This window comes from Gekko japonicus, unplaced genomic scaffold (assembly GCF_001447785.1).
Source record: "Gekko japonicus isolate JY-2015 unplaced genomic scaffold, Gekko_japonicus_V1.1 scaffold3574, whole genome shotgun sequence".
Classification (NCBI taxonomy): domain Eukaryota; kingdom Metazoa; phylum Chordata; class Lepidosauria; order Squamata; family Gekkonidae; genus Gekko; species Gekko japonicus.
The window spans coordinates 42,685-68,967 of NW_015164305.1; the positions used below are offsets into that span (position 1 = coordinate 42,685).

Below are 26,283 nucleotides of genomic sequence, written 5' to 3' on the forward strand. Positions count from 1 at the left end.
AAAATCCTTTCCAGCACGCAGTGCATTCATCCTTTGCAACAATTGACACTCATAGCAAGTACTCCTGCCAGGCATCATGTCACCAGCCAAGAACATGCTACACTCCATTGTGTAAACCAGGTCATAGACCAACTTGCTCAGATGCAAGTTGGAATTCCATGGCAGCCAGCTAAATTGGAGCTAGATACCTGCTTTTCCATCTTATTTCTGTATGTGCACACATATTGACTTTTTTAAAAATTTGAACTTTCTACTACCTTGCTACCCTTTTAACTAATTTCTTGGAAGCCTTTTCAGTAGAAGCTGGATAGATCAATAACCTATGCTGATATAAAAAAGAAGAGTAGTAGTAGCCATGAGTAGAGGAAACCATTAAATTTAGTCACATTAAATGGGACATTGTGTTACATTTTTCCATAGCTGAGAAACTTCAGCTGATTGATGAACAGTTTGCAGAGAAGTATCCTCAACACCACATATCTGAGTCTTTAGAAGTAAAACTTGTTGAATACAGAAAAGAAATAGAAGACCAGCTCCAAGCAGAAATGGCTCAAAAGGTCAGGAAAATGGAAGGGGAAAGAGGGGGATTTAATTATAGAACTCTTATATGATCATAAAGCATATGGCTTGTTTTGGTAGAATATATCCCCCTCAAATGATACAAAACAGTGATAAGAAAAGCAGAGGCTGAATATTTATTAACTAAGGTATTATTTTCATTATGAATAGCAGGAGTAATAACTTACTAGTTTACAAATGCACCTTTTCATCTTTCCCAATCCAAAGCTTTTGAATTGTTAAAAGTTGAGGGAGCGTACATTTAGTGTTCATGTGGTACTTTCATTTTTTTAAAAATGTGGACAGTGCTTTAGAAGGGGTGGGGGACAAAAATGTATTACCTATTTTAGTAGTTAAATAGTTGGCCAGTGCATCTTTCCATGCATTGCATAAGCAGTGCTAAATCCGGGGGGGGGGGGGGGAAAAAAAAAAAAAAAAATAAAAATGGAAGCTTATGGGAACTCTGACAGGTTGAGAAGCTGAATCAGACATTTCCTTGGGAGTGCAAGGAGCCTAGAGTTCGTATGGCTGCAGAAAAAGGGAACCTTGAGGCAAATGTCTGAGTAAAGACTGGAAGCTGAGGAAAAGAGAGCAGCGAGGAAGAGCATAATCAAAACTTTGTATGGAAAGGGGATGCTATACCAGGAAAACAGCAACACACCAGACAATTTTGTTTGGTATGTGAGGCTTGTTGGCATGTAACCAAGGGTTACCTCCTGCATTTGGCAGAATAGAACCCTCCTCCTCCCTTTCCCCCTCCTCTCCCCCTCTGTTTTCATTTGCCACCACACAGTATCTGCCCAGGTACATGTTATGTGTCTTTGACACTTGATTCAAGAAAAGTTGAATTTCCCTGGGCTAGTGATGAGGGTTGTGGAGGGAAGAGGATGGGTCTGCTGGGAAGAAGGCAGTTACTTACAGTGCCCTTTTAAGCAAAGTTGCCTTTCCTCGTCCATTGAAATGTGGATCTGCTAATCTGCATAATTTCCCTTAGTGAAACTGTCATTTAAATTTATAATTTTATTTTAAACTTAACAGTTGCATCATTTCAAAAACGTTGAAATAGCTAAAATTAAAACGGATGAAAGAGCACGATCCCAGAAAGAAATCTCCGAACTTCGCAGAGAGTTTGAAAAAGATCACCAAGCCAAGTCAGAGGCTCTGACCTCACGTGAAAGAAATGCTATTGCGAGGCTTCAGAAGCAGCAAGAGGTAATGTTCAAAAGCTGGAACAAAATGGAATCTTTTGATTCAGAGGTGGATAGCCCAGTCTGGCTCAGTCTTATCTGATCTTGGAAGCTAAGCAGGGTTGGCCTTGGTTAGTGCTTGGGTGGGTAAACTACCAAGGATATCAATGTTGCTACACAGAGGCAGTTAGTGGCAAACCACTTCTGAATGTTTCTTACCTTAAAAACCCTGCAGGGTTGCTATAAGTTGGCTGTGACTTTTCACCGTGCCAGAAATATTTTGGGAATGATAGAAGTTTGCCTGATATAGCCTAGTTCATACACATGTCAGCCTGTAGCTTAAGTTTCCATGGTGAAGGATGGGCATCAAAGTCACACTTCACCATGCAATGTATGTTACTTCTAAGGTAGATACTAGCAAAGACAGAGTTGAGTTCAAGACCTTCATTAAAAAAAACATGGGTTGTGGTCTCAAGATGATCTGTGCATTAACTACCCCTATACACTCAATTTTGTTGTGTTTCCTAGTTTGCGCCTAAACTTATATTTAGGAAAAATGTTGCCATATCTTACTTTTAGTGAGTGTGGCAGCATGCCAGGATTCTGTATTTGAAGAAGCAGGAACATATTTTCATTCCCTGTGTATTTTTTAGTCAGTTTTTGTAAAAAAATCATGTATGCCCACCATTGGTTACATGCCAACAATCCTCACATACCAATCAAAATTGTCTCATGTCAAAATTGTCACTGGTGTAGCATCCCCCAAAGTTTCGATTACACTCTTCCTCAATACTCTGTTATGCTTATGCCCACATAAGCTAGTTTTCCTGAGTTCATTCTGTTTGATATTCTAATAGGAGTTAGGTCTATCAGCAAATTAACATGTGAACTCTGCCCCAATGGATAGTTACAGCAAGTCCTAAAGAGCTAGGGTAGAAGCAGCTACTGCTTCTCAAGATCATGTGGAACTTTCTGAAGTTGCTTTCTGGGTGGCCTATAACAAAAAATGTTTTTTAATAGATTGATGCCAGAGAGATTTATGTACAAAGACAAAGTCTGCTAAAAGATATTGAAACAATAAGAAGTCGAGAGGTGGAACTGAAGCAGAGAATGGAAGCTTTTGACCTGTGAGTTACTGAACATGGAATTACTTGGTTTGGGAAAGTCTCCCATCTTTTTTTTTTTTAAACAAACTTTTATTATTCGGATATAACAACATGCTCAATATTACAACTTTTCTTTCAACAATATACCCTTTTCTCATATCTCCTCCCCCCCCTTCTCTTGGCCTCCCGCAATGCTCCTACCCCCTCATTTCCTTTTCACTGCTCAATTCTTAGTTTACATTAAAACTACTTATTTTCAATTCATCAATTACTACTTCTTCATTATCGATTTTTCAGGTAACATTATAACCATCTATTCAGTCATTTTCTTTTTCGTATTCTGTTCTTAATAACTATCAAAGCAAAGTAAATTGTTTTTAACATCCCAATTAGTCTTCACCTATTCTTTGAAGTCTATCCATTCTGCAAAAAATTCTTCATCTTCTTTATTAAGTTTCCTTGTCAATTTGTCCATTTCTGCCATAAAAAAGCATTTTCTTTATCCATTCCCATTTCTCTGCCACTGTCTTGTTTCCAAGATTGTGCGTAAGTCATTCTGGCAGTTGTGATCAGATACCATAACAATGTTCTTTTTGTTACGTTTACTTCCTCCATCTTAAGCCCTAGAAGTAATATCTCTGGTTCCTTTTTAAATGTACATTTCAGGATTTTCTGCGTTTCATTATGGACCTCCGTCCAAAAAGCCCCAGCTTTGTCACAAGTCCACCACATATGGGAAAAAGAGCCTTTTTTCTTACACTTCCAACACTTATTAGACATATTCTCATTCATGTTTGCTATTTTTTTAGGCGTCATATACCATCTATACATCATTTTATAACAATTTTCCTTCAAATTATTACAAGTCGAAATTTTCATTGACTTTTTCCACAAACATTTCCAAGATGACATAGTTATTTCTTTATTCATGTTTATAGCACAGAAAGTCTCCCATATTTGACAATGCTTTAGTTTCTTTGAAATTGTTTTTATTTTACTAAATGTTATATCTACTGAAACATTTTATGCAACTGGCTTGAGTTCATTCCCTGTCATTATCCTGTTCAGAGTGGTTGTGTGGCAATTTCTTGACCATCTACATGTTGATGCCAGTTTATGTTAATTATTTTGCCATTTCTGTTGCTGAATGTGTACCAGAATGAGAGGCTTATAAAGCAAAATTGGCCTTCAATAGTTTCTGATTTTAATTCTGTTTGGCATTCTAAGGTTACAGTTAAGAGAGAAGGTAATGTAGCAAGTGAGAAAAATCCTCTGATCAGCCAGTAGAGGGCGCACCTAAACCACTGAAATAGAAAAATATGGTACTCTTTTAATCCAAAAATAATATGGATTTAATATATTGAGCAAGGATCTCCCAGGATTTCATGATTGGGCAGTCAGCCTCATCAAACCCTTTGGAGCTCTCCATGTGCTCTGCAGTACCTTTACCACAACCCCAAATAAACCAGTAGCAAATTATACCTTTGGTAGGGCAAACGGGCTGATTTGCTGTCAATTGCTGCTGATTTGCTGTCAATTGTGATAGAGTTGGACAGTTGCAATATGCAATATGCTTTTATTTGGAAAATTTATATACTGCCTATGTAGAAGATGCTCAAGGCAGCTTACAATTAAAACAATAAGGCAAACCATTAAATCACAGGAAGCAGTTCTAGAAGCTGGCTCTCAGGTGTTGCTGCTCCTTAGAGCAATGCCTCCAGGTCTCAGTGGCCAGTCCCTGAGAAAGAGGAGTCTAGAGGATAAGCCACAACATGTGGCAAAGGGTATGTGCTTCAGAGACTGCCTGAAACCTCACCTGAGCTGCTGTAAAAGAAAAGGGACCAGTGTAATAAGAGACTTTCCCATGATGTTTTGGACATTTCTGTTCCCCAGATTTAACCTGTTACAGTGGCTTTCTTTGTATTTTTTGTCGTCCCAGGGCTCAGAAGCTTCAAGAATCAAAAAATAAAACTGTTGAAGATGCTCTTCATCGTCGAGAGGTAGCTGTGAAGACTACTGAGGAGACTTATGATCAGAAACTGAAAAGTGAACTCCTGAAGTACTGTATTTGTTATTTTCTTTCAGGGGCTGTGTGTGTACCACAAAATCAGTGAAATGGACTGTGAAGGCAAATAACCAGTATAAAAGACCAAGGGCTGAACATTTTATTGAACATTTTTAAATACTAGGGAAGTGTGAGAGATGGAGTAGGTAAGGGCTTATGGAGTTTACAGTAGCTGCTGTTGCAGAGACAACAAGGCTAATGCAAGAACCTACTGCCTCATTATCCGACAGTAGCGACCTAGAGCTAGGGATGCTGTGAATTTCATGTTGAGCACTACATCATGCTCAACTGCTACACCTGGCTGTGGGCTAAGACTTGCATCTCCTTTCCTTGCTGTGGTTTGCCTTCAGCAGCTGCTGAATAGTGAGTTGGGGGGGAGGTGTTTGCTAGGCAGTGCTAGCCCCCTTGCATTTCTTCCTTCCCCTGTTGCTGTGTGGGAGGCCACTTGTGATTCCCCCTCCCCCACTGCAGTAGTGACGGGGGGGGGGGGGGGGCCCGGCACAGACAGGTGCAATCCTTTTCTCCTCTCATGTATCATGGAATAGTACATCAGGCAAATCGTTCTTTTGAGGAGTCAGTTCCCTAATTACCACAAGCAGGCTGCTGATGGGTGTTTGAACATCGCTTCCTGGAACCCTGCTTGGGCTGTGAGTAGTATTCATTAGTAAGCCAGTTAGTGTTTCCTTAGTGAGCCAGTTAGTGAGTTGATTTTCCCACTAGATACTCAGATAAAATAGGACCAAAAGAGACATGCAAAGAAGATCACAGATCTCCATCAGAAGATGATAAATAGCCTTTTCTGATGTTGAGTCAGCATTTACTAGATTAGAAAATTTTACATTTAGGAAACTCTCCTATTTGGAGCATTTTACTGTCTTGAGCATCGTATTGAGGTTTTGATAGCTAGAAAATGTGTTGATGATACAAAAGGCAATTGGTTAAGCATTTAAGATGATCATCAGATAGCCCCATGTAATAATTTTATTTCTAGGTATCAGCTGGAACTGAAGGAGGAATACATAACTAGAACCAAGAAGATTGCCGAAGAAGAGAAAAAGAATAAAGGTGACTGGGTGGGAAGTTTGACTTCTGTACATTTGCTCAGAATGTATCTGATATCGTTTTATTGATTTTTGGTCATTCAGAGAGAGCTGTGTTTTTACATCAAGAGGCAATTTCTGTTGAGTCAAAAAAGGAAGCATTCAAACAAGCCGTTGCACGTGCAAAAGAGCTTGAGGTAATTGAAACTCTCATGTACATGTTTTAGTAGTGTATGTAGACAATTTGGAGAAATAATTTTTAAGAATAAATGTATTCTCACATGAATAGTCTAATAACTCTATCTAATGGTTGTTTTTTTAATTATTCCCAGCGGGAACTAGATTCAGTCAAAGCTCAAGATTTGTTGTTAAGTAAGCAGAATCAATTGTTGACTGAAAAACTGAAAGAAGTCTCTGATTATCCTTTGCTAAAAGAGGAGAAAATGAAGCTTCAGGTTCAGATTAAGATACTTGAACAACAGTTGGAGGAGGCATGCAGTGAGAACGTACAACTCAGAGACAGTAGGAATCTGTTTTGTATTATTTTCTAGGGGGTTTGTCAACAACAGTTTGCACATGTAATACACTTTTAGAAACTTGGAGGTGCTCTTCTTGTTGAGTGACTGTTTTTTGTTCTAGTATATTAGGTTTTCAAAGTTCCAAAATTTCAAATTAGAAATTTCCCCCCAAAACACAACGAACAATTGAATATGTGTGTTTTTGTGTGACTGACATTGGCACTTATTAGTCAGAACTAGTGGCATCATTGTGCTTTTTTTTCTTTAAGTTCAGTGAAGATTCAACTCATAACTGCTTAATCTCAAGAGTATTCATGTAGCTCTTTAAGAACAAAACAGTGCAGGGTTATTATTTTTGTGGTCATTGCTTTAAGAGGCCTTTCTTATTTTTAATATTTCCTTCTGTATGCCAAAGGTGGAAATGTGCTAGAGCAGATGACTTCATTGTAGTAAACAAATAGGGTTTGTCTGTGCTGCAAGACGTCTTCCATTAGGTTTGTGTAATGATCGCACTATGGTTGAAAGTGTCAGTTGGTTTGCAGTGGAAGAGTAAGATTCAAGTCCAGTAGCTACTTAAAGACCAACAAGATTTCCAGGGTATATCTGATGGAGGGAGCTTTGACTCTCAAAAGCTCATACCCCTGGAAATCTTGTCAGTCTTTAAGGTGCTACTGGACTGCCAACTGGCTCTGCTACTGTTGAAGGAGTTGAGCTAGTGTCACTGCAAGGCTTAGGGTGGTCTTCTCTTTTATTGTCTCAAAAATGATGATTACTTAGGCGTAAGCCTTTCTTCATGCCCAAGTAGTAGTGGGTATAAAGAAGCCACTGAAGGAAAGCTTCCTTGGGTTGAGAAACATCCTGTCACAGCAAAAGAAGAGGTAGAGAGGGGAGTGTACTTTTCTTAAAGGGACCCACAAATGGGACTTAATGTTTAAAACTTACTTGTCAGCCCTTAATTCTGTTCCAAAGTTTGCTCCTTCATACTGGTTCATTGTGCTGCATTATCCCAAGCTTATGTAACTTTTTTGGGGGGAGGGAGTCTTAATCACTGAGGGTCTAACTGCCCAATGTGCTTTGAACTCCATCTGCGGAGGTCCCAGCGTTTTTTAAATTCACCAGACATGCAGAGCTCTGATTTGGGTTGGGACTGCCTTTTGAGGGAAGGGGCTTTCCAGCCTTCTTGCCTCCAATGTTTTTGACTGGGAAAATGGCATGGGAGAACAGGCTTAAAAGTCCCCTTACACCACAGCCCAGACCTAAATTAAGTGATTTTGGGAGAGGAAACCCTCTGGGAGCTTCATGCAGCATATTATGTAGTTAGGCCCTGAAGGATGCAGAAAAGGAGACTTAGCTCTTTTTTTTCACAGAAAGAACTTTAAAGATCTGTACATACTGTTTGAATTCTAATGGTACATTGCACTAATGGGTGTAGGTGAATGTTTGGTTACAGAATATGGTTACAGGGTGCTAATTTGTTAGATAAAATTATGCCCTAACTAACATTGTAGGATTGTAAATTCATGACTAAAATTACCACCTCATATTCTACTTTTATAGAGCTGACTCAACCATCATCTGAATATATTGTCCTTCAAGCAGAGCTGAAAAGAGTAGAACAAGCTAGAAAACTTGAACATGATGAGTCTGAAACGCATAAGCAGCTCCTGGAAAAGCAATTACAAAATGAGGTAGTCTTTGCCGTTTTGCAGATATTTATGCTTCCCTTTATGCTGTACCCTTTGTTAAACAGCCTTTTGTTTTAAAAAAAATCCCATCGGAGAAATAACAAAATAGATTTATGCAGAAATTCTGTCATCCATGTTTTCCCTCAATCTGCATTAAGGGTTACAACTATAAAAATAAACCAACCTTGGAAATGCACTGTTAGCAGTGAAAGCAGTGTGCATCCTCTGCACTTCACCCTCCTGAAATGGGAGCCCTGTAGTAATATTGCTGAATGTCTGCTTAAGGAAGTGGTACATCTCCCTTTTCTTTCTTTCTGTGAGTTCATATTCTTCTGCCCTTCCTAAAAGGTTATCGACAAAGCCGCTGAAACTGTTGTACAAATATATAGTTACACATCAGTGACTGTGAGGAGCTACATATAGGGTACAACATGCAACTGCTCAATTTTTGCATGTATATACTTCTAAGTTAAGGTCACTATTATTTCAACAAACATTTTATTACTGCCTTGACAAAAATGAAACTCTTGTAGATTGGGTTTTCCCGCCCTGGACTAAGAGCTTATTTGTAAAAGCACGTTTTCCCTTTGAAATCTTTATTTAGGTCGATAATTGTGTAAAACTAAAGAAACAATTGTCAGAATGTGAAAATACAATCAGGAAGTTAAATGCACGAGTAGAAGACCTGAAGTTACAACTAAAGCAAACACGAACAGGTTTGATCTTTTTTCCCCTCCTCCAAACTGAATCTATTAATTTGATCCATTGCAGAATTAGGTACACCTATGACCATCAATCTAAAGTAGGCTGTATGGAGTACAATATTCTTTACAGCATTTCCATGAAATTGCTGGTACCAGTCTGTTAATGCACACACACTGTGAAGCACTTAATAGTTGATGTATGGTAAATACAAGGCATTGGGTTGGGTTCAAACTTTCTGGTTTGCCGTTATGCCTTCTTCTGACTTCAGAAGGCTCTTAGCACAGCATAAACTTTGAATGTTGTGTTTTCTTATGAAAACATAGAACTTGATATTTGGTATTGTGCGAACTTCATTTAAAGCATTGTTAGTAGATATGGAGGAAAATCTTGAGTATTCAGTTACTGAATGCTGAGTAATTAGAAGAGTCTAGGTAAGTAGTCAAGGGAAAGGAAAAAGTCTATCCTCAAAGTAACACATTTTCAAATCTTTCTACCCTTTCATTCCATTCTATCACTCTGTTGCTTATACAGAAATTGTTAATATTTCAAACCCTAAAAGTTCGATATAAATTTGAATTTCTTTGATGCAGAATTTAAGTTCATAAGAGCCGTAGGGCAGAAATATAGTAGTATAATAACATGGTTCCTCCTTGTCATTATTGCACCTTTGAGAAACTGGGTGAAATCCTACTTAGGTGTGTTCAGTGGGGCTTAGTCCCAGGGAAGTGTTGATAGCATTGCAATGTAAATGCCACTCCCCCCACGCCAGGGTTGTTTTTTTCTCCTTCAAATCTGTTTCTTTCACAAAATGCCATAATGTAGCACACTAAACTGTAGTCATTTGGTGAAATAAAATGTTGTGCTTGGGTATACCCTTTATTAGAAAGACTAATGTATGTCTGACAGTATCAAGAGAACTATATAATTATTTCCCCAAATATATTGGAAAATCTTTGTACTTGCCATGTAATCAGTGTATTCAGATCATGGTTAAAGGCAAGAACCAGGTTATTTTCAAACTGAATAGCTAAAACTCATTTTAACGTAGTATGCATCTTGTGTTACGTACAACAAAATTCAGATGTCTACGTATGTTTACACACAGATGCCTTGTGTACCACTGTTCATTTTAGTATAATGTGCAAAGGATTGTAACCTTACACTGAAGTAAATATGAGGATGCTTTCAGGATGAAGGGAATTAATTGTTTTCACTGGAGACCTTGTAGCTACACCAGTATCTGGTTGAAACTACTTGGAAGCTTTAGCACCAACATACAAATATGGCATGGGAATTATGAGGAATTAGAATGACACAGTATCAGTAATTATGTATATCTTGTGAAGAAGAGAAGAAATTGGATTTATACCCCGCTTTTCGGTTGAAGTTTCAGAGCGGCTTACAAACTCCTTTCCCTTCCCCTCCCCACAACAGACACCCTGTGAGGTAGACAGGGCTGAGAGCTCTTTTCAGACTGTCCTTGAGAGAACAGCTCTGACAGAACTATGGCTTGTCCAAGGTCATCCAGCAGGTGCAAGTGGGGGAGTGGGGAATCAAACCTGGTTCTCCCAGATTAGAGTCCACGCACTTAACCACTACACCAAACTGGCTCTAAAGGTTTATAGTTATGTTTGTATACTATCTAGGAAGTGAAAAATGCCTCAAGTACACAGAAACATAGGAGAATCTTTTGGGCCAGGACTTCATAAAATAGTGTCCTTTTAATCTCAGTGTGGAATCAGAGATTGTTTCCTGTTTGCAAACCATCAGATGGTAAAATGAAGTTAAAACATTTACAGATTGTTTGTATTTTGATTTGTGCTTGCTGTTGAATATCTTATTCTTTTGTGTTAGAAAACTAGAAGAAACCCTATTTGTTTTTTTAAATACCAAATGAGATACCAAACAACATCTGTCTAATGAGTGATTTGGTTCCCTGAGATAAACCTGCATGAGTAGAAGCACTTCTGCTTCTCTCCCCCCCCCCCCCCATTTCACTTCAGGTGCAATCTCTTGTGCGTTTCTCCAAAACTTACACCTGAGGTTTGAGGGCTCCCCAGAGCAGAATGAAGGGGGACTGTCATGGGGGACTGGAGCAGGGCTGGATGGTGGAGATAGATATCCCTCTGCTCATTGGGCAGAAGTACTTGTGTTAGAACAAGTGGATGTTTAAATTCAAGTTTGTATTTTTTTATTTTATGTATTAAAAACCCCTTGGAAAATGAAGTTAGGTTATTTGTTTGTGAACTCAGGATATAGTCAACCAGGTACAGCTGCAGAGCATTTGCTGTTGCCTTTCAGTAGGTTTTTGTTTTCGGTTTACTGGCTTTATGTATTCTATTCCTAAAAGCTGGAATTAGGAGTTTTTTGTATGAAAATCTTACGTTCTATTCTTCCCTGTCTAGCACTAGAGAATGAAGTGTATCGGAATCCTAAACCATCTTTTGTCAATCGTTCTGTCGTTGACTTTGCTGGTGATAGCACTGTGCCTCGTGATATTTATATAGAGGGTGCTTTCTTAAACTCTCTGCCTGTAACTGGTGATATTGGAATGGAAAATGTTGCAAATCTCAATCCTCGTCATACCCGGAAATCCACAACTTCACCGGATTCTGATTTAGAATTTGTAGCTAATACTAAGGCTAGGATAAAAGAATTAGAGAGAGAAGCTGAATATTTAGAAGAAGCCTACAGAAATTACCAGCACAGAGTCATTCAGAGCTGTGTCGGTCCAGCAAAGACCCAGTCCTCTTCACCTTTATCTTCTCACCAAAGACTTTGGTTTGCGCAGGATGACCTACCCTCCCAAGATGTTGCCTTTAGTCATACAAAAAGTAAAAAATATAACTGGACACCAGGAAATGGGTATCAGTTGAAAAATCATCTGACCCCCCCACAAAAAAGAGCTGTTTCTTCCAGGCGTCTGTCTTCTACACCAGTTTCCAAGGCAAAGAGAAACATCAGTAACAAACTGTTTTCTGAAGGTAAACAATTTTGTACTTGTGAATTACAGGATTGCATATAATAACTTAAAACTTTACAAGTGATAGTTGCTGCATTGTGTGGATAACCATATCTAATTACTCATGTAGTGTTTAGTACATAATAGCAGAAGAAGAGGAGATTGGATTTATACCCCGCCCTTCACTACCCAAAGGTGTCTCAAAGCGGCTTACAAACTCCTTCCCCTTCCCCTCCCCACAACAGACACCTTGTGAGGTAGGTGGGGCTGAGAGAGCTCTGTCAGAAACTGCCCTTTTTCAAGAACAGCTCTTACCAGAGCTGCAGCTTGCCCAAGGCCATCCAGCCAGGTGCAAGTGAAGGAGTGGGGACTGGGGAATCAAACCCGGTTCTCCCAGATTAGAGTCCGCACACTTAACCACTACACCAAACTGGCTATAAATAATAGATTAGCATCTTCTGCTTCATGCCATTCCCATTTTGCTTCCTGTGTGGAAGCAAACTTTTTAAACCTTATTTAACCTTATCCAACCTGTCTTTTTAAGACCCTCTAAACATTAACAGGGGGTAGTCAGTGTTGTGCTCTTGTCTAGATCCACTGTTTATGCATGGAGATAATGAGGATAATGCTATGGGGAAACTTCTCGTACTTTTTGCTGCATTGAAATGGTTCCTTCTAATCTGTAAAATAGGACATGACAGTATCAGTTCTTGTTTATCCAAGAAATACAGAATATCCAAAGTATGTCCACTATTGTCTTCCCTTTTACCTACAATCTGGAAGATTGTAGAAACTGGTGTATTCTTAAAAAAGAAAAGAAAAGAATGGGGCACTTTGTAGCAAGTTTTCTGGCCCCACTAACATGCCTTTACTTGGCAGGGAACATTTATTCAGTTTCAATGGTACATGCAGAAGACCTTTATTTGCATGGATTGCCATAATTGGAGAGTCACAGGTTACAAAGCAATCCACCAATTGTGAAATTTTACGATGTTAAGTTTTGAGGACATTCTTTTTTAAAAAGTGAAAATCCCATTAAGTCTTTCAGAGTAGTGATCAATATTTGAAATTGCAGGCCTTTCCCACTGCAATGAGAATTCATGAATATCAGTCATGTAGTTGTGGTAGTTGTAAGTATTTTATCAGTTCCAGGTACATTCAGGCACTACAGTAGCAGAATTACTAGTCACTTTCTGTTTTGCAGATACAGGCGTGTCCTGCCTTGCAGCATCCCATCAGGGTGTTGACCAGCCTCTCTCTCCTATTCTGAGAACAGAAAATCCTTCACCGCCTGACTCTGCTTCTAACACCTCAGCAGCTTCTTCTCCAGTGCCCAGTGAGCAAAAGATGAGGTACATATTGCTTTATATATAATGGAGAAGTAATCATCTCATGTGTCTCATAGATATATCTTTCAATAGTTTTAATCAAGTGTTTTTCCAAGAGGTTTGTCTCCAGGTACCCCAGAAGCATAGGGATATATCAGGTGCTTCCTGGCATAGTACTTGTAAACCAGAATGCTTGGGACACTTCCCTCAATCATCATTTTCTTGCTGTTAATGAACTGCATGATGCTGTACCTTGTAATTCCAAAACAGGTAGAGCAAATAGCAGTCCTCTTGCAAGCAGGCCAGCTGCTATTGATGAGTGAGCATGTGAGTGAATGTTCTGGCTATATGTTGGCTTGTGTTCTGACAGCCATATCATCTGGATGGATAATAGCTTTAGCCATGGTGACGGGTGAGTGACTTTTGAAGGTGGTAAATCAGGAAAGAGCTAGGGAATGTAGAGGGATGCAGAATGAAACATTATGAAATCATGAGTTTGGACCATGTTCATCAATTGGTTCATCACCCTTTGTTACCACAGAAATGCCACATTTTCCTGAAATGCTGAGTTACTGCCCACACTTTGATTGCACCTAGGCTTCCAAGGGCTGATGCAATGTGAAGCCTTTCATGGGCAGTAGTCACAACTACCTACTGAGGAAGCAGTAAAAACTGTTGTTATCATGAATAGCTACCTTGGTTAAAAGATCTAACTGGAGTACCAAGTTGTAACTCCATTAGCTTCCAATTGTTAAACCACCCAAGTCTTTCTGGGTTGCCTTTGTAAAGTGCTGTGTACCTTGATGGCTGGTACTATTGCCAATTTGTAAAATTGCTTTATTCCTTTTCCTTCTAGTTTTCATCAACAGGAGGATGAAAATCAGAATGTTAGTGATTCTGCGAATCCCAAGAAACACATGTATGAAGACCTTGAAAGTAATGACTCTGCCAACAAATGTATGTGTTTACTGTATTTGTTAGATAGTAGGGAACTTTTTTATTTTGCCTCTGCATAGCAATCCTGGACCTCCTTGGTGGTCTCCCATCCAAATAATAACCAGGGCCAACCCTCCTTAGCTTCTGTGATCTGACGAGATCAGGCTAGCCTGGGCTATCTGGGTCAGAACAGAACCTTTAGTGCTGGGGACCTAACTTCTTAGAAGCCAGGAAATGTAGAAGCATGAGCTCTGTTATCTGAGCTTTATTGATATCTAGAGCAAATTCACAGAAAGTCAGCAACGTATATCTGACATCTGTATAATGTGCCCAATTCTTTTGTCTGCAGCCTTGGGAAAACAAACCTTTCAGGAACTGTGGCATGAAAGGCGATGTCATATGTAATCTAGTATCATCTGCTAAGAAGAGACCTGGGCTAATTCCTAAGAGAAACAAAGCTATTCCCTCGTCTTTTGTGTGTGCTTATGTGGACCAGGAGAGTGACAAATATTAAGTATACTACAAGCTGCCCTTGAGCTTAGAAACTGATACCTATGGATGTCATCCTTGTTCAAGAAAAAAACAGGAGGCTGGCTTAGCTACTCATCATGTATTCTGCCACACTAACCTTTTATTTGGTCCAAGAATTAACCAAATAGAATTTCCCAGTGCTTTTAAGAAATGGCATTGGGTATTAATCAGCAACATTTCATATTATCTAGCAGGGGACAGTGTACCATGTGTACAAAAAAGCGTAACAGTCTGTCTTTTGCCTAAATTAGCAAAGCCATCAGGAGGCTTAAGTAAAAGGTAAGATCAAATTAGTGCTTTGAAAAACTTTGTTGCTTGCCATTTAGCACAGCTGATGTTTGTTACAACCAAGGAATGAAAGAATAAATAAAATGAGCCTTTTTATTATAAAAGAATGTAGAAGAGTGAACAGTGTAAGGCAAATAAAAGGAAAACAGAAAATGCAAGCATGTAATAAGACAAAATTGTTGGCGCACTGCTCTGACCTGGTTAGCCCAGGCAAACCTGATCTCATCAGATTTTGGAAGCTAAGCAGGGCCGACTCTGTCAAGAACTTGGATGAGAGACCTCTTTGAAATCAGGAGGTGGGGCAGGCTTTATTCAGCCACTTCTCTGAATATTCTTTAGGCTCCCAGTAGGGGTCAGTCACCAGAGGTTGCCATGATTTCCAGGTGCACTCACACGTATACATATAAAAATACAACCCCCCCCCCCAATTGTTGGAGCACTTGCATGCCCTCCTCTCTTAAGGTTATAAACAAAAACAGAGGTGTGAGAAGAAGGAGAGAAATCACATAGTCCCGCTGTACAGTGCATTGCTCAGGCTGCTCCTGGAGTATTGTGTGCTGTTCTGGAGGCTTCACTTCAAAAGGGACATGGACAGAATGGAGCGGTTGCAGAGGAGAGTGATGAGGATGATGGGGGGGGGGGGCTGGAGACCAAGCCACTGATGGCTATTAGCTATCACAAAAAAGCAGATTTCAGAAACAGGTAAATCATGCATCATACAGCACTATTCTTTCTGTATCAACTTTTGTGGCTCATTTGTGGATAGTAAACTTTCAGTTCTACATTCAGTTGAAGCGGTACCAACTCTTGGGTTAAAAATGCTTTGTTAGAACTAAGTTCCAAGCCAGAATGTCTCATGACTCTGATTAAAGCAGCAGTGTATTCTATTTGAAGGGTGGTTTTTTTCATTCTCAGAGAAATGGCTGAATTGGCCAAGAAGAGAAACTTAATTAATGGCTTTCACTTACTTATTCTGAACTCCAGTCATTCCCACACTGTGTGTCCATTTTTTTTGCCCTGCTTTGATAATTGCAGAATAATGAGGGCATTGTTCATATTTTTCGCTCTAGATCAAGAGGACATTCCAGAGCAGCTCGAAAGCAATGTGTCACATCCATCCGGGAACATTGTTAGCGGAAGCCAAGGCCCACTCTCTATGCCGCCAACAGTTACTTCTCAGCAAGACACAAGTGAGTTTTCATCTCAGACAAGTGTGAATATCCTTTTTAGCTAACATATTTTATCAAATGATACAGAAGTTAAAGCTTTCAGAACATCCTGCTACTGTTCGTAAAAGGGAATGGAGACTGTGTCTTTTAGATTTGTCGCATCAGTTGTGCTACCTTTTTTGCATGGTTAAGGCAGACTTTTATTGCTTAAATTAGGCCTCTTAAAATCGAGAGCCAGCGTGGTGCAGTGGTTAAGAGTGGAAGACTCTAATCTAGAGAATGGGGTTTGATTCCCCACTCCTCTCCGTGCAGCCTGCTGGGCGAGCCTGGGCCAGCCACAGCTCTCTCAGGTGCCGGTTGTGGGGAAGGGAAGGCAATTGTAAGTCACTTTGGGACTCCTTAGGGTAGAGAAAAGAGGGCTATAGAAGCCAACTTTTCTTCTTCTAGGCTTCAAATTCTACTTTTAAATGTTTCTTAAGCATTAAGTCCCTTCTTGTTTGCACCTTCTCATTCACAATTTTTTTTCTAAATTATCTAAAATGTTAGTAAAACTGAGTGGTACATTTCATGAAATAAGCTGTGGCAATTCTGAATGTGTGTACACCAGCTTGGGGTGGTTGACTGGGAACATGGCAGGTAAAATGGAACACTTGTAGATCTTGACATTATGGTGCTGCCAGCCATGATGTGAATTCATGAAACGGGGCAAGATTGTGACCGGATGGCAGGAAGGTGATTAAGATGCATTGTTCACCCCATGATGGGTGATCAGGGTATATTGTGGAGGTGTCAAGCAGTAGCCTGTCTGACAGAAGTAGTCCATGATAAATGGATATAGCCTGTTAATTCGTTGTGTAGGATATATTTGAAGGAGCTCTAAACAGTGACAGATTTTGCAAAATAACTTAAACAACATCCTTAAGCACTTTCACAGATTGTCAGGTAAGCTAGGAAAGATACAGGAAGTCCAGTGCCAGTACTTCCAACTTTCGTGTTCAAATGTAGAGTCTCAGAACTTTAAAGTTGGAAGCTTAGGACTAGTCTCAAGGTTCCTATATTAAGAAGAGGCAATGCTTAGGAGTGCTTATCTGGGTAAATGATAATTTTGTAATGTGACTTTAGCAGCCTAGCATTTGGTGATTATTGCTTTGAATGTATCAGGTAGACGAGAGCTTACAGTTGTAGAGACTCAAAGGCAACTTGAAGAACAAGAGGAGGATGAGGAGGAGAAAAAATGGGAAGAAGAAAGGAGGAGCAGGGAAGAAAGAAGGCTGAGAGAGAAACAAGCAGCTTTGGAAAGAGAACAAGCAGAACTGGAAAAACTGAATGAAGAAATGGTAATATGTTTTGATCCCTTTTAATTAAAGTGCATTGTGAGCTGTTTTTCTTTTGTTGGAAATGAAGTTGCAGCACCCTTACTGGATTCTGGCTGCTTATAAACAATAACCTGTCAGCAACCTGCACACAAGAGGCTGCCTTATACTGAATCAGACCATTGGTCCATCAAAGTTAGTATCATCTACTCCAACTGGGGGCAGCTCTCCAGAGTCTTATGTAGAAGTCTTTCATGTCACTTGCTCCCTGGTCCTTTTGAGTGGAGAGATTCCGGGCATTGAACTCTGGACCGTCTGCATGCCCAGCAGATTCTCCACCACTGAGTCACAGCTCCTCCTCCGGAACCTGGAGGCAGTAATATGGAGCAATTTATTTTATGTGTGCACATGCGTCGTGCAATGTTGCCGCTTATTTTGCATGTCTTCAAATAATTGTCTACAAATGCTCAGACAAGTGCCCAGAAATATAACTAGCACTGTTGGAGTGGATACACATATGTTTTAGAGTGACTGGTTTGGGGCATAGGCAGGGTAGCTCACCACCATACAGCTCCTGCCACCATACACAGTGCTTTCCAAATTGGTTTTTAAAGTTTAGTATGTGAGAAAATATGTACATATCCACCAGTGCTCTAATGTCATCCTTGAAAAATAACTGAGAGCATTCCCTTAGCATTAAATTGACCTGCAGATGTTGCTTGCCACCTACACTAGTCAAATTCATCACTAGATTTACTTGCATAGCACTCAGGGATGCTTGTTTGAGCTAAAAATCAGGGAAACCGTGAATCGATTTTCTCTTACATGGTTATCCTCCCCCTCTCAAAATATTTGGACTGTTACAAGAACTGTTGGTGTTGGATTAGGACTGTTTGTTTATATTAGTTAATTACTCTGCTGATCATCTTAAACACTACCTAGTAGTGTTGTCCAAATGTTATTTTCTGAGAGAATGGTTATGCTGTCCCTATTTATCCTGCAAGAGTAGAGAAATGATTGAAGAAGAAAAAACATCAAGGCTGTTTTGTGAAATATGGGGTTTGGAATGCTTGTGAATATGTGGCTTATTGCTAGAGGAAAAGCTCCAGCCTGCTGCTTAAAATGGTGAAGAAGTGTTCTTTGTAATATGTGTTCAATGATCATCTATTTCATTATAGAGACAAAGTACTCTGATGAGGAACTGGGGTTTTGTGTTTTGTTTTCTGCAGCAAAACAACTTTATAGGACGTGGTGGTGGGTACTATGTAGGGCTCTTGAGGCATATCCTATGGGATTAAATATTTGAGAACCATTTTAGGGAGCTGATTTTTGTTCTACAATTTGAAAACCAAATGAAAATATCCTTCAGTTCCTACTTAAGCAAACCACTTACTAATCTATTTGGAGGGTGCTTGGCTAAAAATGGCTGAAGCTGTTTTGTGCAATTAAAAATGTTATTTAACATGTTATCTTTTGTTCCATGTAGTTAATCTGTTTTACTGTTTGGGCTTCTTTTTACACATTAAGTGATACTACAGGTTTTAAATAACTCATTGAACATGAAGGTGAGCTATAAATATGTTAAAGAAATTATTAACAATAAAATTGATAAATTATGAGTCTATATTTAAAATCTTTGAGGCAGCATAGGGTGTTTAATGTAGACAGACAAGGATTTTGTTACTAGTGGGTCATGTTCAGTTGGTTATATTCACAAATACAGTTTTTCCGGTACTCTCTTAAGCATATTCAAGTGTCAGTGGCAACTAAAGAGAAAACACAAGATGAAAAAACAAAATTAGAAGAAAGTCTGCTGAAAGCTGAAGACCACAGTGGTGATCCGTTGGAGAAATACATGAAAATGGTTCAACAGAATCAAGAGCAAGAGATTGCAAAAAAGGTGATATTTTCTGTCAGTAGATAGTTAGAAATTATGTAACTGAAAGCCAAATGAGATTTGGAATTAGTGTACTGCAGGGAACAGGAGCAGGAGTCCCATAATTTCAGTCAGGCTTGATTTTAAATGTGACACCAGCTACTGCTTTTCATAATGCAAAAGTACAAGTGAGGATTTTTTGCCCATCCAGCATTACATTTAAATCAGGTCTTAGGCTACCCCTTGCAGCTGTTCTTTGCATTTTCACACTAAGCAAGCATGCAAGACAGCACATAGAATGAGGATCCACTTCTTTATGTGGATTAAAAAGGTTACATGTTTTTAGCTTTTTTGTGGGTACTGGAGAATTGTCTATCTCGGAGTTTCTTCTCTCTCTCTTGATTTCTGTTGCCATACATAGCCAGTTTAATATAGTACATGACACATTGGTTTGCATAATTATTTCTCTTGATAATTGAGAAATGAAGTATTGCAAGGTATTGTGCTTGGTGTTGATGCAGAGCTTGCAGTGTTTGAGTTTGGACATTAACACCATCAAACTGCAGGCACTTATAGAGCAAAGCTTAAACATGTCGCACCAAGTTTTTAGGTTTTGCCTGTAACTTGCTCAAATGCCCGTGATTCCAAATAGTCATACTTCAGTTACAGCTTTCTGACTTACGTAATCATTCGTGTCTGAGGGAGAGGCTTTCAGTATCCGATGCTTGGTATATTTGAGTTCAGCTTGGAAAGTCATCTGTTGCAACTTGTCAGTAGTAATGCAATTATCTGATTACATTTTTGCTATATTATAAACAGAAACATTCAGATAGTGGAATGTGAGAGTGTTAACTAGGCATTGAAACTTCTGTCCATATGTATGTTGATAATCCAGGTCTAAGAACTATGAGAAGTCATAATTAACTTACTGGGAAGTACTGAGTGTTTCTGCCCTGTATGTACTTGATCATATGCAGGCATGGAGTAGCTAGCCGCTCCCCTTTAATTCCAACCAGTTCAGAGTTGTGTTTTATGGGATTTTCTGCTTGTTCTCTTAAGATTTAGACTTTATACTGAACTGCTTTCTCAGTGCTTTCTTATTCACTAAGCTTTCTTTTAAAGCCAATACGTCGTAGTAAGAGATTCTTAGCCTCAACTTAAGTATAGAATACTGGTTTTGGCTTCTACTACCCAACCAAAAGAGCACGAAAATATATAGATAGAAATTATCTGCACACGAGTGGAGAACACAAAACCTGGTATTGTCTGGAAAAGATCACAGCTCTGCTGTCCACTTGGTCACTAGGCTAATAACATGGTGTATCCAGGTATGGTGAACTCAGTTCCTCATATGAAAGCCATCCAAAGCAGACTTAGATGCTTATGTCCACTGACTTCAGTGGACTTAAAAACTGGTGTAATGCTGCTTAGGGTGGCACTGAAAATCTGTTAAATCTGAGCAGGCACCATTTTTAAAAATGAAGCCTGTCTACAGCAATGTATAAGAAGAGTTATCTTCCACTGATGTAGAGATGGCAGAGTGGCCATTGTACTGGCTCCAACCAACTACTATTTTGCTGTTTCCTTCCAGAACTGATTCACACAGAGTAAATATAATATGAGCTGAATTTCATATCTCCCTTCTTTCATTTCAAATTCAGTAGGCATTTATGGCAGGGACTGGACCCATGTATTCTATTTCATAGTATAACACTGGAAAATTAAGAGCTTACCAAAACAATTTTGGTAGCAATTTTGGTAAACAACTTTCTTAGCTTTATAAGTAATCCTACTTGCAAATTTATATACAATAATAGTAGTGTAAAGAGATGCTAAATCACCCAGTAATTACTTTCTCTTACCGGCTAGACTTCCAAGGAAGAAGATGCTGAAGTATCATCAGAGAGATTCCCAGGCAGTGAAAGGGAGGACAGGTATATACTCTTGGCATTTCTCCTTAATATATTCCTTTGTTAAAGGAAGATAGAACTGATTTTGATTCTTTAGATTGGGGAAACTTTTATTCACCACTGTGACAACTATTGTATAATGAATATTTTTCTCATTTGGTAATCTAAAGTTAAATACATGTGTAAGTTAAAATTAAGGAACACTTCTATATGTAAAAAAGAAAGTCCCCCTCACTGTAACATCAACGCCCAGGCCAAACTGCTGGACATAGAGACACCAAATTCAGGGAGAGTGCTCCTACCGTGGTGTAGGTGCTCGCTAAGAAGGGATTTTTAGAAATTTGACCCCTAAGTGGGTCAAAAGGGGGGAAATGTGCTCCCCCTATTGATTCCTATGCGGCTGCCAGGCAGCTGCCTCTCTGCACTCCCCATTCTGATTGGTCAGCTGCAGAGCTCAGTGTTCTGAAGTAAAAAAAAACCCAACAGTTACAGGGGACTGTACAGAGCTAATGACAGTTGAGGAAATCAGGAGTGGCCAAGAACCACCTGTGAGGTGAAGCAAAGCTGCTGGCCCAGCCTCTCTGATGACTTCCAATACACTCCCCCCACCTCCTACACCTAACAGGTGGTTGTCTGTCAGGTGCAGCCCCACCTCCACAGTGGCTTCTAATACTCCCCCCTCCCCTCCTACACTGGGCAGGCAGCTGCCTGTCCGGTGTAGGAGAGGAGGTTGGATGGCTTCCAACACACTCCCCCCATCTCCTACAACTAACAGGCGGTTGCCCATCAGGTGCAGCAGCGATTGGAGGGTGCTGAAAGCCACGAGGGAGCCTGCCCCAGCAGTAACGCCTTAGTGATCCTGTCAGCCCTGCCTCCACAGTGGTTTCTAATACTGCCCCCTCCCCATCCTACACTGGAAAGGCAGCTGCCTGTCAGGTGTAGGAGAGGAGGTGGGCTTACAGCCGCCAGGGAGATTTGCTCAGCAGGATTGCCTTAGCACTGCTCTGGCCCAGCCTCCCCGATGCCTTATACAATCCACCCAACACCAGACAGACTGGTGTCTGTCAGATGTAGGAGCAGGGCCAGGGTATGAATGTTTATGGGGAGGTAGTAAAGGACATTTCTAGGAACCATTTTGATGCATGAACCCTCATGAACCTGAAGAAATGTGCACCACATCACCACTCCCTCACACCTCTCACCTCTTACTGCCCCCAAGAAAGCTCCTGGCAAACCTCAAGCCAGATACACCAACGCTACAAGGAGGAGGCAACTTAGGAATGTGGCAAAGACATTTGCACATAGTACTCCTGTACAGGCCAAGTACGAGCATGATCACCCTGAGGTGCTCAGAACAACACAGTCTCCATATGAGCAAAACAATCCAGGGATACAAGTAGAGAGGCCATCACTTTCGTGGAAGGTGGCAGGAATTGACTTAACGGATGACTGCTTCTTAAATGAACAGTTCTGCTCCAGAGTGAGCTCATCAAGCAGCCTGGTGATCCTAGCACCTGAGGGCAGAACCACCAATGTGGTCTAGAGAGGTCCTCCGGTAGAGGGGGGGGAAAAGTACGTATGTCTCATTTCATTTCTTACACTACAATCTTCCCTGTTAGAATTCCTACAATAAATGTCACATTTCAGATTTTACATCATCAGTATTATAACTGGATTTACGGAATCTAAATACCGTAGTGAAGCACAGGTAGCAGGCTAGTGTTCAATAAATGACATTATGCAGTTGTCTAGCAGCTCACTATCCTGGATTTGCCAGTTAGGTGAAGACTAGCTTAAAGAATAAAGGTAGGGTTCTCAGAGAGTAAGATTAATTGTATCAGCTTGTTTCAAAATCCACTCTTATGTGTTCTAGTTTTAGTGCTGCAGGCAGCCTTCAGGGAGAACCTGATGAAGATTTCTGGTGAACATCAACTACCTGCCCAGAAAGATGGACATAATAAAAATTACACAGCAAGATGCTGAATGTGTGCAGTCTTGGAAAACTTTCTGCCATGTAATTAGTGAAGAAATACTGCATCACAATATATTTTTAGCTAATAGCAATTGTGGGAGAGCTATCTGGAGACGTGAAATCACACTACAGAGGACTGTTTACTTGAACAAATACCTTGTGAGCTGGTGTGCCAACAATCAATTTCATCTGCTCAAAATATTGCAAATTAGCAAGAGAACAGCCATTTTGAAATCCAGACTGGCCGGATGCAAACTGTCTCCCTCCACCCCTGTAGACTCATTACAAATAATTGGTTTTACTACTTTAAAAATGGATCATGTTTAGTAAGACAGCAACCACGGGAAATAGATAACTTCTCAATTTTCAGTTTATTCAGAAATGGTTGCCTTCTGGGACTTGATAATCATCTGCCATATCTATGACGTTTTAATAAATTTTATTTGTAGCTGGGCATTGTTTGAGACCTTCTCTACTGTTGCAGTTTATTTTAATAAGTTAAATATTGACTGTATTTACAGATTAAGTGAGATGCTTGTCTTGAAATAAGCACACTTTGAACATAAGAAATGATGAGGACATAACTGATTTTTTAAAGTCATATTACTCAAGTATGAGCTGATTGTTAAAGTGCAGAATAGTATTCACTAGTGGTACGTTTAGGCACTGGCTGCTACATGCTCATGTAATGTTGCCTGCTAGAGTCTTATGAGGTAGTCCTTTAGCAGGACTGTTAAAATTACTTAACAGAAAGCAACAAGGAATTGTTTCCCACATCCATGAAAAAGCATCAGTACTTTTTTTTTTTTTTGCATCTTTAAAATAGGGACTATAGAGTCTGTTCTCAAAACAGAGACCACATCAAGCAAAAAAATTTTGTGCTTTGTATCCTGAATGTGTCTTTTGTACTTAGGGGTAAGAGAGTTGTAGTGTGATGCTGTGGTGTGAAACAGAAATGAAGGAATACAAACTCTTAGTACTTTTTCTATTGACTAGGAATATGGTGACAAAATTCACTTGATCATGATGGGACAGGTTGAAGGCTTCTTCAAATGGTAATGTGGGATGCAGTTTAGAACTTTAAAGGCTTGACAGTATATTGCCCACAGTACTGCTACTACTACCTCCTCCCCCCCCCTCCATCCCACAAGTGGAATTTTACAGCAGTGATTGAAAAGTTTACTAACCACAAGTTTTTTAGAACAGTTTGCTACAGTTGAATACCATCTCTGGTGCAAACAGGCTCTGTGTCTGACCACAAGAAAACATTTTACAAACAGAATGGTCTAAATAACAGCCAAACACAAGGTTTTGAGGGCATATTTACAAATCATCAGGTTGTTGTACCTATAAAATACGTAAATGTGTTTTTAGATATATGTAAAACAGGTTGCCTTAGAAATTGATTTATACAAGTGTGTGTGAGGCATTAGATAAATGTACTGACTATAGCTTTGTTTTTGTAAGTTTAAAATTTCACTGGAGTGTGTTAATTTAAGAAGAGTTGGTTTTTATACCCCGCCTTTCACTACCCGAAGGAGTTTCAAAGCAGTTTACAATCATCTTCCCTTCTTCTCCCCATGGAGAGAACTGTGACTGACCCAAGGTCACCCAGCTGGCTTTGTGTGGAGGAGTAGGGAATCAAATCCAGTTCTGTAGCTTGGAGGGGGGCCCCCTTTAACCACTCCATGCTGGCCACAATCCAACACGAATGCATTGTGTACGTGTTTCCTAAGGTGGAGGAAGAGCCTGATGTAGGCAGTACACTAAAGAAATTTCTGTCCATGAAGAAGAACCACTCCAGGTTTTTAAAGGTTGTGTACCCTGAGTTTCCCACTGAAAGGAGGTACTTCAGAAAGTTCCTCATACATTTGTTTTACAGGATCCTGGCCAAATAATTACTTATAAATGGCTACAGTACGATTTAGGCTCATAAAAGGGACCTGTGAGACAATTAGGTTTTAGCTTCCATTTGTTGAATGTGCAGTGTAAAAAGACAAAAAAATTAGTTCATAAATAACCCCAAAAGAAGTAACTGAAAGCAGGACCTTCCCAATGAACACATTGGGAAATAGCTTGACATTGAGGTTCTCTGACATTTGAGGTTTTTAAAGATTCAGAAAAACTATTTTGATGCCTAGTCTTAATCTGAGCTCTATAAATTACTGAGAAGATATAAGTTACTGTCCACAGAATCGCAAAACCTAAACTACTTAACAGTACAACACAGGGTTTTCTTCTGTTCTATTGCCAACTTGTATAGAAAATATTGAATGTAAGCAGAGCATAGATAAGACAAATTGAAAATGAGATTCAATCCAGAGATTCTTAAGGCCTGGTCTGTACAATGCAGCTTACTGCATTACTTGCTGGTGATGCAGTCTTGTAAGAGTAAAATGTTATTTGATCGATGCAAACAATCTGCGCTGCATGGTGTAAAGGATCTTTTAATTTTTAAAAAAAAGTATTTTCTAAAACAATGTGGTTTTTTTCCTCCACCCTGGACCTCCAGTGGTTCTGTATCCCGTCAGACATTGCTAACTTTCTAAAGGAAGTTGTAATAGCCATTATTTTAAAAGAAGACCATAAATGCACAGTTAGGTGTTCCCCGTTCTTTCAATCAAAACTTTTGTAACAAAAAGCCTCATTTCTGGGAGCATAATGCAAATGTTCCAATTGCCACTGGCTAAAAGGATAAGGCATCGCTGAAATCTTGAAGCAGATTTCCAAAGTGGCAAGCTGCCAGCTCAACACATGAAACACACACAGTTACTCTTATAAACTAATATGTCAGGTGAAAATGGAAATTTCCATATGATATCTGAACTAGATGCATTATACCACAAGCCATTGTAGACAAATACCATATGGGGTAGGTAGGATGAGGTGGATATACAGTTGGATCAGACACAGAAGCTGGGCTGCTTCTCTATTTAAACTAATTTCCTCATTTTTCAGTAGTGCAAAGCCCCTAATTCTATATACCACCTAATCAGATCATAGTGACTGTCTATACTAACTCAACTGTCGTCTAAAAGGATTCTTAAAATAAGCATACACAAAATATAGGTTCTATTATCTACAAATATTTATTGTAACACTTGGATATAACTACAGGAAGCCCTTGGCACTGA

General features: G+C 39.6%; 1 protein-coding gene across 3 annotated transcripts in view; it reads left to right on the forward strand.

Moving 5' to 3' along the window:
- OFD1 (oral-facial-digital syndrome 1) overlaps positions 1-23,597 on the forward strand; it is a 28,544-nt gene extending 4,947 nt beyond the window's left edge. For 2 of the 3 annotated variants that reach the window (XM_015408813.1, XM_015408812.1), the window contains 17 exons: positions 421-557; positions 1,597-1,770; positions 2,766-2,872; positions 4,791-4,910; positions 5,908-5,981; positions 6,062-6,153; positions 6,289-6,478; positions 8,032-8,162; positions 8,764-8,875; positions 11,270-11,848; positions 13,031-13,178; positions 14,011-14,111; positions 15,980-16,099; positions 17,240-17,415; positions 19,136-19,291; positions 21,137-21,201; positions 23,051-23,597. In XM_015408813.1, the coding sequence (XP_015264299.1) occupies positions 421-557; positions 1,597-1,770; positions 2,766-2,872; positions 4,791-4,910; positions 5,908-5,981; positions 6,062-6,153; positions 6,289-6,478; positions 8,032-8,162; positions 8,764-8,875; positions 11,270-11,848; positions 13,031-13,178; positions 14,011-14,111; positions 15,980-16,099; positions 17,240-17,415; positions 19,136-19,291; positions 21,137-21,201; positions 23,051-23,102 (2,534 nt within the window). In that variant the 3' untranslated portion in view covers positions 23,103-23,597. Of the gene's footprint in view, positions 1-420; positions 558-1,596; positions 1,771-2,765; positions 2,873-4,790; positions 4,911-5,907; positions 5,982-6,061; positions 6,154-6,288; positions 6,479-8,031; positions 8,163-8,763; positions 8,876-11,269; positions 11,849-13,030; positions 13,179-14,010; positions 14,112-15,979; positions 16,100-17,239; positions 17,416-19,135; positions 19,292-21,134; positions 21,202-23,050 lie in introns of all 3 variants that reach the window. The other variant, XM_015408811.1, reaches the window with a different exon arrangement.
- The last annotated feature ends 2,686 nt before the right edge of the window (positions 23,598-26,283 follow it).